This window comes from Myxocyprinus asiaticus, chromosome 32, assembly GCF_019703515.2.
Source record: "Myxocyprinus asiaticus isolate MX2 ecotype Aquarium Trade chromosome 32, UBuf_Myxa_2, whole genome shotgun sequence".
NCBI classification, from domain to species: Eukaryota; Metazoa; Chordata; class Actinopteri; order Cypriniformes; family Catostomidae; genus Myxocyprinus; species Myxocyprinus asiaticus.
In genome coordinates, this window is record NC_059375.1 from 5,409,900 (window position 1) to 5,423,064 (window position 13,165).

At 40.3% G+C, this 13,165-nt stretch overlaps 2 protein-coding genes across 6 annotated transcripts in view; one reads left to right on the forward strand and one right to left on the reverse strand.

Annotated features, from left to right (window-relative positions):
* The window catches only part of oplah (5-oxoprolinase, ATP-hydrolysing), a 110,123-nt gene extending 102,365 nt beyond the window's left edge, over positions 1–7,758 (forward strand). For 3 of the 5 annotated variants that reach the window (XM_051666739.1, XM_051666738.1, XM_051666740.1), the window contains one exon: positions 7,457–7,756. In XM_051666739.1, the coding sequence (XP_051522699.1) occupies positions 7,457–7,558 (102 nt within the window). In that variant the 3' untranslated portion in view covers positions 7,559–7,756. Of the gene's footprint in view, positions 1–7,456 lie in introns of all 5 variants that reach the window. The other 2 variants (XM_051666737.1, XM_051666735.1) reach the window with 2 other exon arrangements.
* A 1,486-nt stretch (positions 7,759–9,244) lies between these two features.
* On the reverse strand, positions 9,245–12,394 carry foxh1 (forkhead box H1). The gene is made up of 3 exons (XM_051666773.1): positions 12,002–12,394; positions 10,348–10,452; positions 9,245–10,253 (listed from the first exon to the last, which is right to left on the reverse strand). The coding sequence occupies exons 1-3, from the start codon at positions 12,392–12,394 to the stop codon at positions 9,315–9,317; spliced, it is 1,437 nt and encodes a 478-aa protein (XP_051522733.1). The 3' UTR covers positions 9,245–9,314.
* Positions 12,395–13,165: the final 771 nt, after the last annotated feature.

Here is a 13,165-nt window from a genome sequence, read left to right on the forward strand (position 1 = left end):
TTTATAAACTGTACCCCCCAACCCAAACCCTAAACCTAACCTTCAGTGGAGTAAAAATGTAATGGTAGGGGGGAAAATGTAACCTCCAAATCGCTTGCCTCACTGATAATGTGATTATTTCCTGTTTTCGGTCATGCCACAAGGGAAGGTAAACATACTTGAGCCGATGCAAAGATTTCTCATAGGAGATACCACTTGTCGGTAAGTCGGCATAATGTGGCCGATCCTATAGTATTGGAACTATTGGAAACAACATGCTGACTTCCCGTGTGATGTTTTAAAATTCGGTTTTAGTTGGGCTAAAATAATAATTATTTTTATACGTTTTTTTAAAATCTCATGTCAAGTCAATGCTTTAGTCTGACTTTGAAATAATAATCGAGTCACATTTTTTCTAAGTTGGACTAACAGACCTAGAGAATGTAATGGGTGGGGGAGATCAAGGAAGCTCAATGACAATTTGCGCACGCCTTTTGACATGTTTTCCGTCAAAAACAGGAGAATTAAAACTGGAGCATTTTGTCAAATATACTCCTGGTTGAATGAGATTTTATGCCAATGGGTTCATTGTATGCCTTTGCAAGTCATATGCAGGCGCAATAGCATCTACAATCCAGTCGCTTGGGGACGGCCAATGTGCAGCCTCCAAAACAAACAAACAAACAGTTACTGATACACTGAAGTGACTCGTTTTGTCAATGTTCATGTGTAATGACTTCACTGGGCAGATCATGTGTAGTCTTTTAGCCTCATCCGACTCAAAGTGAGGAGGGGGAAATGTTTGTAGGGTAACAGCCTGAGCCCTAAAGGGGTTTCCAGCACTTTGGGGGCATAACCTTCCCTGGGCTTAAGAATGGCCTTTGATGGCCGAAACCAATTGGTCCTCAGTATCCTCTGTGAGCATGGCTTGGGAGGCACTTAAGGCAGTTCTTAGGGGTTGGATCATACATTATGCCTCATTCACCAAAACATTCAAAGCACGAGAACTTGTGGAACTGGAAGTGAATATTAAAGATGCAGAGGCAGAGCTGAAGCGCCGAATGTCGTCTGATGGCCTCAGAGGATTGACCCGATTGAAATACAGATATAATACTATTTTGTTGCAGAAGGTGGAGTTTTGGCTATTCAGGGCAAGACAGTCATACTTTGAGTCAGGGGACAAGGCAGGGAAGCTTTTGGTTAGATATATAAATCAGCGAGAGTCTTTTTCTACCATTCCCTCAGTGATATCTGCTGGTGGGGAAATATTTACCTCGGCCATTGATATTAATAATGCTTTTAAAGAATTCTATCTTGATAACTATAGTTCCACATCTTCATCTACTGATGAAGATATTAGAAACTTTGTGGAACCATTAGAACTTCCTAAACTGACGACTGAGCAAAAAAATGATCTTTGATTCTGAGATAACCTTGGAAGAGCTTGGCAAGGTAATTAAGGGGCCAGATGGCTTTGCCGCTGAATTTTTTAGATCTTATGCTACGGAACTGGCTCCACTTTTGTTAGAAGTTTATACGGAATCATTAAAGAATGGAAAGCTTCCACCAACCATGACACAAGCCCGGATTAGTCTGATTCTTAAAAAGGACAAAGATCCAAGCGAGTGTAAGAGTTACCGTCCAATTTCCCTGATCCAGCTAGACGTAAAAATATTGTCAAAAATTTTGGCTAACCGATTAAGTAAAGTTATGACATCTCATATACGTATAGATCAGGTGGTGTTTATTCAGGCAGCAGCTTTTCTGATAATATCAGGCGTCTCATCAATATAAGACTCCGGTCGCTGCCATCTCACTTGATGCCGAAAAGGCATTTGATATGGTAGAATGGGATTATCTTTTTAAGATTTTGGAAATTTACGGGTTCGGGAATGCTTTTATTGGATGGATTAAGTTACTTTAAAGACACCAACAAATGGATTAATTTCAGATTATTTTACTCTGGATAGGGGCACCCGGCAGAGTTGCCCTCTTTCCCCATTATTGTTCTGTCTTGACCTGGAACCATTAGCAGCCACGATAAGAAAGGAGGATGATTTTCCAGGGGTGGTGGCAGGAGGTATGGCGCATAAACTTTTGCTTTACGCAGATTATATTATTCGTCTCCCACCCCACTAGATCTATGCCTTGCCTCCACAGAATTATTAATTCCTTTTCTAAATTCTCAGGATACAGAGTCAATTGGTCTAAATCCGAAGCTTTGGTTCTGACAGCGTACTGCCCAGTAATGGCTTTTCAGCCTGGTGCCTTCTAGTGGCCTAAACAGGGCATTAAGTATTTGGGTATTTTATTCCCAACAAATTTGTGTGATTTAGTTGAATTCATTTTGACCCCTTAATAAAAAGGTTTTAGAGCGATGTGGGCAGGTGGGCTTCATTACATTTATCTATGATTGGGAAGGTTAATGTTATTAAAATTAGTTGAATTCCAAAATTTAACTACCTGCTGCAGTCTGTCCCTGTAGATGTCCCCCTCTCTTATTTCAAGCAATTTGATAGCATAGCGAAGTCCTTCATTTGGAATGGTAAGCGTCCCAGATTACATTTCAATAAGTTACATATGCCGATTGACACAGGTGGGCTAGGCCTACCCAAGAATTTATTTTTATTATGCATTCAGTCTCAGACATTTGGCTCATTGGACTCTTCCATCTGAGAGAGCCCCTCCCTGGTTTTGTATTGAACAGGAATTCTTGCCCCTATTTTTCCATTGCAAAGACCTTCTATTAAACTAACCAGAGAAGTTAAGTCACACCCCGTTATCTCGCAGGTGTACACGGTATGGACAAAAGTGTCCAGAGTGTTTATTTAAATGTTGCCTCGAGCATATGGCTGAACCCAAAATTATGTATTAATAAGTCCCCTTTCTGTCAGTCAGAGTGGATTGTGAGGGAGGTTAATACACTCGGTGACCTATATGAGAGTGGAATGTTGAGATCTTTTGAAAATATGGTTCAACATTTTAGAATTCCCAGATCTCAGTTCTTTAGGTATTTGTAGCTGCGCCACCTGCTTTGTACTATTTTTGGGGGTAGCATACACCCCCCCCCCCCCCAAAGCAGCAGACACTCTGGAAGTGGTGATTACTGCCTTTGGAAAAGGTCATTAGGCACCAGTGTATTTCTCCCTGTTAATTCAGTGTATGGGGGACGGAGCTTCAACTTCTCTCAAGAGATTATGGGAGAAAGATTTAAACTTGGTATTGGAGGAGGGAGTGTGGGCTAAAAAACATCAAGTCTACATCTAGAGATGCAAGGGTGCGTCTGATGCAATTTAATATTTTATATCAATTCTAATGGACCCCCTCTAGATTGTATAGACTTGGTCTCAAAGACACACCCATGTGCTGGTGATGCCAATCAGAAGACTGGGACACAACTCATGTTTTTTGATGGTGTGTTAAGATCCAAGAATTTTGGTTGAGGGTTCAGAATTTTATGTGTGATGTATTGGGTATTCAAATTTAATTTTGCCCCAGACTCTGTATTCTAGGCGATGGGACGGTTATTAATTTAGGGGTTGCTTTCATAAAGAATTGGGTCCTGGCTGTTGTCATGATCGGAAGACAGGTCATCCTTATGGGATGGAAGTCAGCTGGAGCGCCCTCTTTTTGGGAGTGGTGCACAGAGTTGGGTAGGGTGGTGGCATTTGAGGGGATGATATATAGAAGGTGTATATAGAAGCAACATGGGTGCATTCTCATTTTTTTTTTTTTTTTCTTAAATACTTTCTGTGGATTTATTGTTTATTTATGTGTCATTATTAATTTATTATCAGACCACTGAGGTGCGTGTTTGTGTCGGGGGTGGGGGGGGGGGGTGTTCGGAGGGAAGGGTTTTAAGTTCATATAATTTGATTCCATATTTTTTGTCATGTTTATTTAATCTATGACTGGAATCAATAAAAATGATTAATAACAAAGACTGGTCTTTGACAGACCTTGTACGAACTTTGCATAGGAGTTATTGACCAAAAGGACCTGAAGGTCCCTAATACATTTGGCTGATGCCAAAGCGAGTAGCAGCAAAATCTCCAAAGAGAGTATGCATAAGCAAACTGCCTCTAGTGGCTCAAACGGGGAACCCATAAGCATCTTTAAAACCAGCGCTAAGTTCCAGACTGGGATGGTAGCGGGGCGAAAAAGGACCAGAGGTTGTTGCTAATAGGCAAGCCCTCAGAGGTTCTGAGTGGTCACTATGGCAGCGACATATACTTTGAGCATGGATGAAGTGAGTCCTGCATCTTAACGCTCCTTATAGGTATAGGAGAATAGACTGAAGGCGTCCATCTGTCAGGTGGTACAGACGTGGTTACTGAGTCGAGTTTCGTTCCTAGGAAGGAAACTTGCTGACTGGGCACTCACACAATCTTTGTCCAGTTGCCCTTAAGGCCTCCAATGCGCTAGCACAGGTCTCTTTGCTTGAACGCTTGTACCTTCGATTGATCTATCAGCAACCAATCTTTGAAGTAATAAGGATGCTGCTCTGCCTCAGCGGAGTGAGCTCAGCATCTACATATTTATGCATGGTAAAGGCAAATTTAAACATTGGCCTGCAGCAAAGTGATATCTGCACATACAGTATGCATCTGCAAATCGCTTGACACCAACCAGTTCAGTGGACAGTAACTACCTTGTATGGTTCAGTATGGTCTCCCACCCTCCGTCCTACTTTGCAACTGGAAAATTAACAGATGTAGAATCCATTCTGTGCCACGCATGCTGGTAGCTCCTTCATCAAATCTTTGGTGAGGAGGTATTGTATTTCTGAGAGGAAAACTGGCAATCCCCACACCGTATGGTGGAGGGAGATCTCCGTTGAGGCTTCTGAGGTGGTCACCTTACGAAGCACATAGCCATGTTCAACTGTGTTGTGTGGCCGCCAGTAGCTGAATGCCACTACAAATCAAGGGGGTGGTCACTCAGCGCATCCAAGTCAGCTCAGCTGGATTTTTGCTCACTTCTGTGAACATGTTTGTGCTTCATGCATCCACTACGATGTTTGTCAGTCGTGCTGGGAAATGGCAGTGTTCAGGCATACTGAACAGACAAGACTAAAAGTAGCTTTCTCGATCCCAGCATACAATGGCTAAAACCACTCCACAGGGTCTATCTAGCATACATACCTCGTAATGAGGATATAAGTTTATGTTGTGATGTGAAAATTCTCTGGCATGGAGTAAAAACAGAGTAAAAACAGGCATTGGCATGACCTGCCACAAACTCATTCCTGGCTTGAAACTGAGAGGGCTGTTTAGGTGACACCTAAAACCTTCATGTTGTGACATGGCAGTTTTCTGGAATGGTGTACAACAGTAAAAACATGGCTGACCGACTGTGTTACTGTGGAGAATATCACACTCTCATTCCCTGCTCACAATGGTGGGGAAAGCGAGAAGTGGATTTCTGACGGTTTAACCAGGTGTGTCATTTCACTGACACCAAGCCATCCATAGACCTGCTAATTACTGAATAGGAAGAACGTCAAGTCAAAATGTGCAGTTCTGGAAGGGGCAGCATATCTATGAACATCTTACATCCTTGTTAATGACTGAGAGTGTTAGCCGGTCATGAGTGCCAACATGGCAACCGAGTCAAGTTTCATTCTTAGGAAGGAAACTTACTAACTGGGCACCAACACACTCTTTATCCAGTTGACCATGTTCTTAAGGCTCAAGTGAAAACCTAAAGCACATCAGTCTCAGAGGCCACTTTGTCCAATTTCCCATCCTCTGTGAAAAAAACAGAACACGCCTCATCTGAGTACATACATGTTTCACTAATGAGAGCCCAGCAAGCGTCCCTTTCATCTTCTCCGAACTTGATCGTATCATAAATGCGGTGATTGTGAGGTGCCGATTGTCACACTTAGACAAAGCCACTTCATATAGAGAAAATGGAGGCACGCCAGGCTTGAGTCGGTGAAAAACCCTCCTAAAATCTCCATGCATATATCCCATCCTCTTGCGTCTCAGGATTCAATGAGGAGCATTAGCGGGAGGAGAGGGGAGTGGCTTTAGCTTGCAGAACGAAAGTGTTTGCCAAAAGCAAAGCGTGTTGAGTTTCATGTGTTCGCCATGAGCACAATCAATATCAGCCCACGCTATAGAAAGCATGGGAAGCTGCTTAATTCAGAGAAAAAGGAGGCACACAAGGCTTTAGTCTGCGACAAACTCTCCTAAAATCTCCACACTCTAAAATATCCCCTGCTCTCGTGTCTTACTCATACAGAAGCCACAGAGGAGTAAGCAGGAGGGGAGAGGAGCAGCTTCGGCTTTCAGAACGAAAGTGAGCCGCTAGAGCCAAATGTCATGAGTTTCATGTGCTCCATTAAACGCATTTAGTCTCAGTTAGCACTGTTAGGAAACAGTGCTCATGCCCCTGAGCCAGAAAGATGAAAACACTTGTGAAACATTTCTGTCTTTAAAAAGACATAACTTCAGCATCTGTGACAGCTCAAGACTGGCTCAGATCACATCGATGAACTGCTTATACTTAACGAGCATTGCCGAATGTAGCAAGCAACATTTTGGCTGCGATCTGGGATTTTTTCACAGACCTCGGAAGTCTGCAAGAACAAAATCAGAACAAAAATAATGCAGTGAGGGCACGGCTTAATTCAATTCAGGGAGTTACAATCCGATTCCAAAATGATTCTCATTGCATCTCAACTTATTCCCTTTAAATATAGAGTTAATGATGGCAGTATTTCCTACAAAATTCTGTTTTGCATTGAAGGAGCTATCAATAACTACCAAATTTGAAATAAGACAAGACTAAAAGACTTGCGATTCAGTAACTGAGTGAGATGTTAATTCAGAAACCGCTCTGATTCAGCGAGTTCATTCAATTGAATGATTCATCACACTGATTCAAAACAACCAATAACTTGCGAGTCTTTTTAAGAATAGTTCATTAAAAGAACCGTGCTGTATGAGTTGAATCAGTGAACACAAAGCAACAGGAATACATGTTGTTTTGGCATTATTTCAAGGCACATCTTCCACCCCTTGTAATAACTTGCTTGACTTTTGACAACTTTTCACGTCCCACCCTACATTTTCATCTCGTTTGACTCAGAAAACGTCACATTACAGAAGTAAAAAGGGTTTCAAACACTTATGTTGATTTTAACATTGTGATAGGATTTTTAGGTAACACTTTGCAATAAGGTTGTGTTTACATTAGTTAGCTACATTGGTTAACATGAACTAACAATGAACAATATTTTTCAGCACTTGATAATCTTGGTTATTGTTAATTACAACATAAACTAATATTTTTTTTTCAATTAAAGTTATATACCACTTTATATATACGTTATATATTTTCATAAGTTAACATTAAGACAAATGGTTTATCTTGAACCATCGTGTGGGGGGGGAGGGAGTAGTTTTTTGTTTTGTTTTTGAAGATGGCTTTTAGAATTACTTACGTAACCTTTCATGTACATTTACAGGACATGTTCAGTTTGTTCACTCCTGGTGGAGGTGGATATGGATGTGTGGACGAGCAGGACAGAGGTCACAACCTTCCCTCTAAACGCAAATGTCTGAATTAGCCATCAGAGAGGAAGAGAAACCCTGAAAATCAAACATCTTTATAATTCCTTTTTTCTTTAGCATTTATTTGGTTTTACATTCAATAACATCTTTAGAATTCATGTGCAGAATTCACAGGTAGATTGAAAAGAGTTATATGAAAATTTATTCTGAAGACAGCTGAAATAAACACCACTGACTCTCTTTAAAAGTGTTTTTGTGTTTTTTTTTTACATGTATTTTTTATTTTTTAGAAATGTTAGTCTCTCCCAGAGTTTAAAAAAAATACAGGCCAATAAGAAAAGTTTAGACAAAAAAATACTTTGTTGCATTGTGACATTATTTTATAACGGTCAAGCATCCCCACCCCCACTTCAGATTACTGTTTTGTTAAATACATTTTTTTTCACATGGGTGCAGAGTGTGGGGAAATGTGCTGGTCATGAAAATAATGTCAAAGTGCAAAGAAAATTAATGATCCTGACAGAAGGCCTCATTTTCTTTTAAAATAATATATTTAAATTGTGTGACCCTAAAATTAATTGTTTGACACCCATAACTGTTGTATTATACTGTATGATTGCCGTAACACAACACAATAATACTTTAAAAAAAGAAACGTCAAAAATCCAAACCAAGTCTTCAGTTAAATAACCAGTCACTTCTGCAGTAAATCAAGACACAGATTACAATCCAAAGAGTCACACAGGGGGCTGGGGGTGAATGATGTTGTTCAGGGAGAACAAAACCACAGGAGGTGATGGTGATGTGCACCAGACGGAGAAACACGACCATAGCCCACTGATTAAAAGACCACAACAACAGAACATGGTTGCTTTACTATTTAAAGCTTGTGAAGAGCAGATTAGAAATAAATGACACTTTACACTTGAGCATATTCATTCATGAAGTCCCTCTTGAGTTCCTGTAGAGGTGCAATGATGAGAACTTAAAAACAGTACACTGAAAAATACACCTCAAATTCCAGATACAGTGACTGCAGGACAGAGAAAAATCACACTAGACTGCAGCTCATCAGATCTGTTTTATCAGACCCTGAGATAACACTCCACTGCACTGCAATCACTTGTGCGTGGGGGTGGGTCAGATAACCCTTTAAACACACAGAACTTTTGATCCATAAAAAAAAAAGGCACATTAAAAAACGTTTACCCTGTTAAAACCAAAACACAATAAAGTGACATTTATATGTCTTAATATGTAAACTTTACAGAATCTTTTAAGGTTTCAGAAACAAACATTGGCACATAAACATTCCAACAATTTATCCATTTGTGGTCGATTGTAGGCAGGTAAAAAAAAAAAAAAAAAAAAAATAGCAAATTGCATGTCCTGTGCACATTAGTTAATTTCTTCAAGTATTGCCTTATATGATCACCAAACATTAAAAATACATTTCTGAAACAAGAGCAGCAAACAACTTCTTAATCTTGAGACAGGTTAATAAGCCGAGGTAGTCGTCGTTTAAAAGAAAGTTCTGGGACTGGATGGGGGTTAAAACTAACTATACATTACAATAGTGTAAATATTGACAGGACAAAGTGTTTGGTCAATATTGGCTCGCTTTAACGGGTCATTAATTCAGTTTTAGATTTTCTCACAGATTTCCCTGAAACTATTCCAAAAGGAGCATTTTGTTGCAAATTTCTGAGTACATTTGGAGTAGCAGGATTATTAGTTGCAAACTTGCACAGTGCCACAGATCGGAAACCATGTTATCCAGTAGTGTGTGCTTTATGGATGGATTTAGACAGCTTAAAGGGAATATTTGCATAGGGAAGGTCCATTCTGAAGGGCATACTGGTTTGGAGGTGGGTGAGCAGTCTGACTGGTAGGACAGAGCGCATCGAACACACTCTTATTGGGTGGAACAGATTGCAGCATGCTGTCCAAGTCCACGAGGAGGGACGGAGGTTGTAGGGACACTGATCCGCTTGGGAGGATGGGCCAGTATGTGTGACCAACAGTCGTGATCAGGTGATTGCTGCTGATGTGCGCACCACTGTAACCATAGAACGGAAGACTGCCCAGCGGCATGAATGGGTTTCCGTTAAAGCGCATGCTAGGAGGGGCTACTGCATTGGGGGGCGTGTACTTGGCATAAGAGGTTGGGAGCTCCCATGGAGGGGTGGAGCCACGTTTGGTGTTTTTGTTCGGTGGCAGGCAGGAGTCGAATCCATCTGAAGATGATTTTCTGTTGCTCGACCGTTTCCCAACACGCGTCACACCTCTCCAGTCCTCATCTGACAGATCAGATGCAGGACTGGCAGAGCTCGCTGATGAACTGCTGTTGTACGAGGTGTTACAGGGTTGTGGTGGAGAGGCAGTACGAGGCTCTATTGGCCAGCTGTCCCTCTCTCGAAGCCCTTCCCCTGCAGAACTTGCCGGTCTGAGGCTGTGCAGGAGAGAGTCAATGGCAAATGTGGAGTCGAGTTTGGGTCGGTAGGGGTCCTCTGATAGGGGCGAACTCTGATGGGTGGAGACAAGGGGTAAAGAGGGGTCAGCGGACAGTGTAGACTTGTTCGACTGAACACAACCTTGAAAGATGTACGGAGAAAGATCCTGAGCAAAGATGGTTTCATCCTGACGGGACACTGCTGTATTTTGTCTTTTCAGCAGCTCCAGTGGAATTCTGCTCACTTCCACGGTCCAGAAGTTTCCTTTACCCTGAGGTTTACCCGGATCTTTCAGCACCTACAGAGAAAATTAGATAATATCTTGTTGATAATGAAGTGACTATGTCTATACTCATGACTCATCTGAAGTCCAAAGGCAAACACACACACACCTTGATGAAGCAGTCGTACGAGGACAGATTGTGTCGGACGGAGTCCCTCCAGCCTCTATAATTTCCCTTGAAGAACGGAAACAGAGTGCTGATCTCCTTCAGAATCTGCCCAGAGAAAAATACATACTGATAGTCAAACTCACAGTATTCATCATTATCATCGGCAGTAACAGCACATATTTAGACAACTAAATATTATAAATTGAAATAGTCAATTCTGTGTGTACTATTACCTTCCACACAATGTTTTTTTCTATATCACTCATTTGTTTTAATTGAACTTTCTGCATACATCAATAGTCATAAGAATTAAAACTGTATACATTTTTAAACAAAAAGTTATTTTCTACATAAGTTCCCTTGTTTTAAACAAACAATTTATTCAAGCACAAGGGCTTGTGTATTCCACCAGATGCAATTTTGTACTTGATAATTTTGAGTTAGTAGTACTCGATGCCAACGTTTAAAGAACGTACACTTTTGAGTTTTGATTCCAAAATGTGACATTTCAAGTACTGTTTAATTAGGACCACTTAAATGTTGTTGTTTTTTTTTTTTTTATTAATAACTTTAGGATTTAGAGAGTAATGGTAACTTAATTAAAACTAGTAAGAATAGTAAAACTCAATTTGAGTAAGCTTTTAAGATTTCTATTAGTATTTACAGTGAATATTACAAAACAGAATTATTTTTTAATGTGGTAAAGTTTCATTTTAATCTTTAAAAAAAAAGATAATGCCAATTCGGTCGATTTTAAATCGCATTTAGAAAAAAAGGTTTAGCCATTTTATCTGTAGTGTCTCAATTCCTCCTCGGGCTTTTACAAGTATAGCTGCAAAACTTGTCTCTAATCACATGGGTCACTCTTAAATTAATCAGCAAACTGTTAAGTATAATGGTGGATTGTTACGCGTTGCGACATTTTGGAACAATCGCGCAGTAATTGCGGCACAGTGTGATTCCAGTCACAGCGATCAGCATGATAGAGTATCAGCCAGAGCTTTCACTATTCACAACACAAACCCTTTCAGATCCAGATACCAGACAGATTACAGAGTAAGGCATGTCTGGGTACTCCCATCACACACCAAAATGTACTTCACTTTTTACATGTAAAATGTACTTTTATACTGTAGATAGTGCATGATTAGGTTTAATGCAAATTGTGCAGGTAATTCCCATGTTAATACCAAAGGAATTCAAATCGAATCTCTTAATTTTGCACCAATTCTACTATTCTTAAACAAGAATCTTTTAATAAAATCCTGAAAGGAACCAAAATCTTTACGCTGAAAAAAAAAAAATACCCATCAAATATTTAAAAACTTAAACTGAATTGCTGCCATAGAATAAAACCACAGTTGTACCAAAGTCACAACTTCGTTGCTTATTTCCAGACCAATTTATGATTTGAAAACTCTTAAGGTCCAGTAGTCTTGAAAGAAATTGTGACGTTAAATTTACGTACACTAACAGATAATGATAACACCATGTTTAAAACGCATACTTGTTTGATTCCCAGTTTCTTTAGGATTGGTTCCGAATGATAACTATGAAACGCCATGAGCATTCTTTTATTATTGACCATGTTACAGTTTTTTTTAACCACTATTACGCGTGCAGGAATGGTTTTACGCGTCTGAAGTTGGCCTACCTCTGATAACGTGAGCTTCTTCTCTGGAGAGTTCTGGATGACCATTGCGATCATGGCTAGGTAGGAATAAGGTGGTTTGGGATAACGCTGATAGTTCTTCTTTTTTCCTCCGCTGGATTTTCCATCCTGGAGTTGCCATGAGCTCTGTTCCGATACCTTAGACGCATAACACGAGTCCTGCGCCATCACTTTTCCCACGGAGCGCCTGACGGTGAACTTCTCCAGTGGTGGGTTGGTGGAGTAATGCCAGCCGGGGGTCAATGCAAAATCTCTGCTTGTGTTCAGATGTGCATGGCCGGATCTGAATTCGAGGAGATGGTCGCGTTGCGCTCTTGCGCCTGTAGTGATCACGGGTGGTACCAGCAAGGCCGGACCCCCCCAGTGCTTTGTCATGTTGATGTCGGTGGGTGTAGAGGGGGAGGAGGAAAGGACTGTCGCTCCTTAACCCCTCAGACTGCTGGCTCCAGGTCAACTATTTGAGCAGCAAACAATTCACAGTTTCATGTCAATCCCGCTGCGTAATGGACGCGAGAATAAGGCGCGAGGCCTGATCTCCGCGGGGGAGGGATGGGGACATGATAAACACCAGCGTATACATTTCCACTTAAAACCCTGCTTAAAAAACAGAACTTTCGATGACATGTCCTAATTCATGGAGCTTCCTCCGCAACACATTAAATCACAGATCGGTAAATACAATTATAAAAAATAAAAATTGTCAAGTGCAGGGTGGAAGATTGTGTTATATATATATATATATATATAACACAAACACAAATGCAGTGAGAAAATGAATGAATTCTACATTATAAAAGATCACTAGTACATATACAGAGCAAACACATTCACTAACCAGAATGATCCGAATTCATATTTCAGATTCGGGTATTTTGACATGTTAATCGGTGAGATTGAGAGAGAAAAGTGAACATGGTACTCCATCTAAAACTATTTTTTTTATTAATATCTAAACTAAAATATGTATTTAAAAACAAATGTAATATGCGTGTAAGTTTTCTAAAATATCTTAAATCTTATATTAAAAACGAATTCCTCTTCATTATAATAAACGCAGTTTACTTTATACATGCATCCTATATACACAACCGTTTAAAAATTGAAACATCAAAACATTTTGTTCTTGAAAGAAATTGATGCTTCTCA

Excerpts from the sequence above, each read along its gene's own strand:
- foxh1 (XM_051666773.1), bottom strand. The coding sequence starts at position 12,394 with ATGACAAAGCACTGGGGGGGTCCGGCCTTGCTGGTACCACCCGTGATC. Across the intron at positions 10,453-12,001 it reads AGAAGCTCACGTTATCAGAG|ATTCTGAAGGAGATCAGCAC; the intron begins GTAGGCCAACTT and ends TTCTCTGGGCAG. Across the intron at positions 10,254-10,347 it reads CGTACGACTGCTTCATCAAG|GTGCTGAAAGATCCGGGTAA; the intron begins GTGTGTGTGTGT and ends TTTTCTCTGTAG.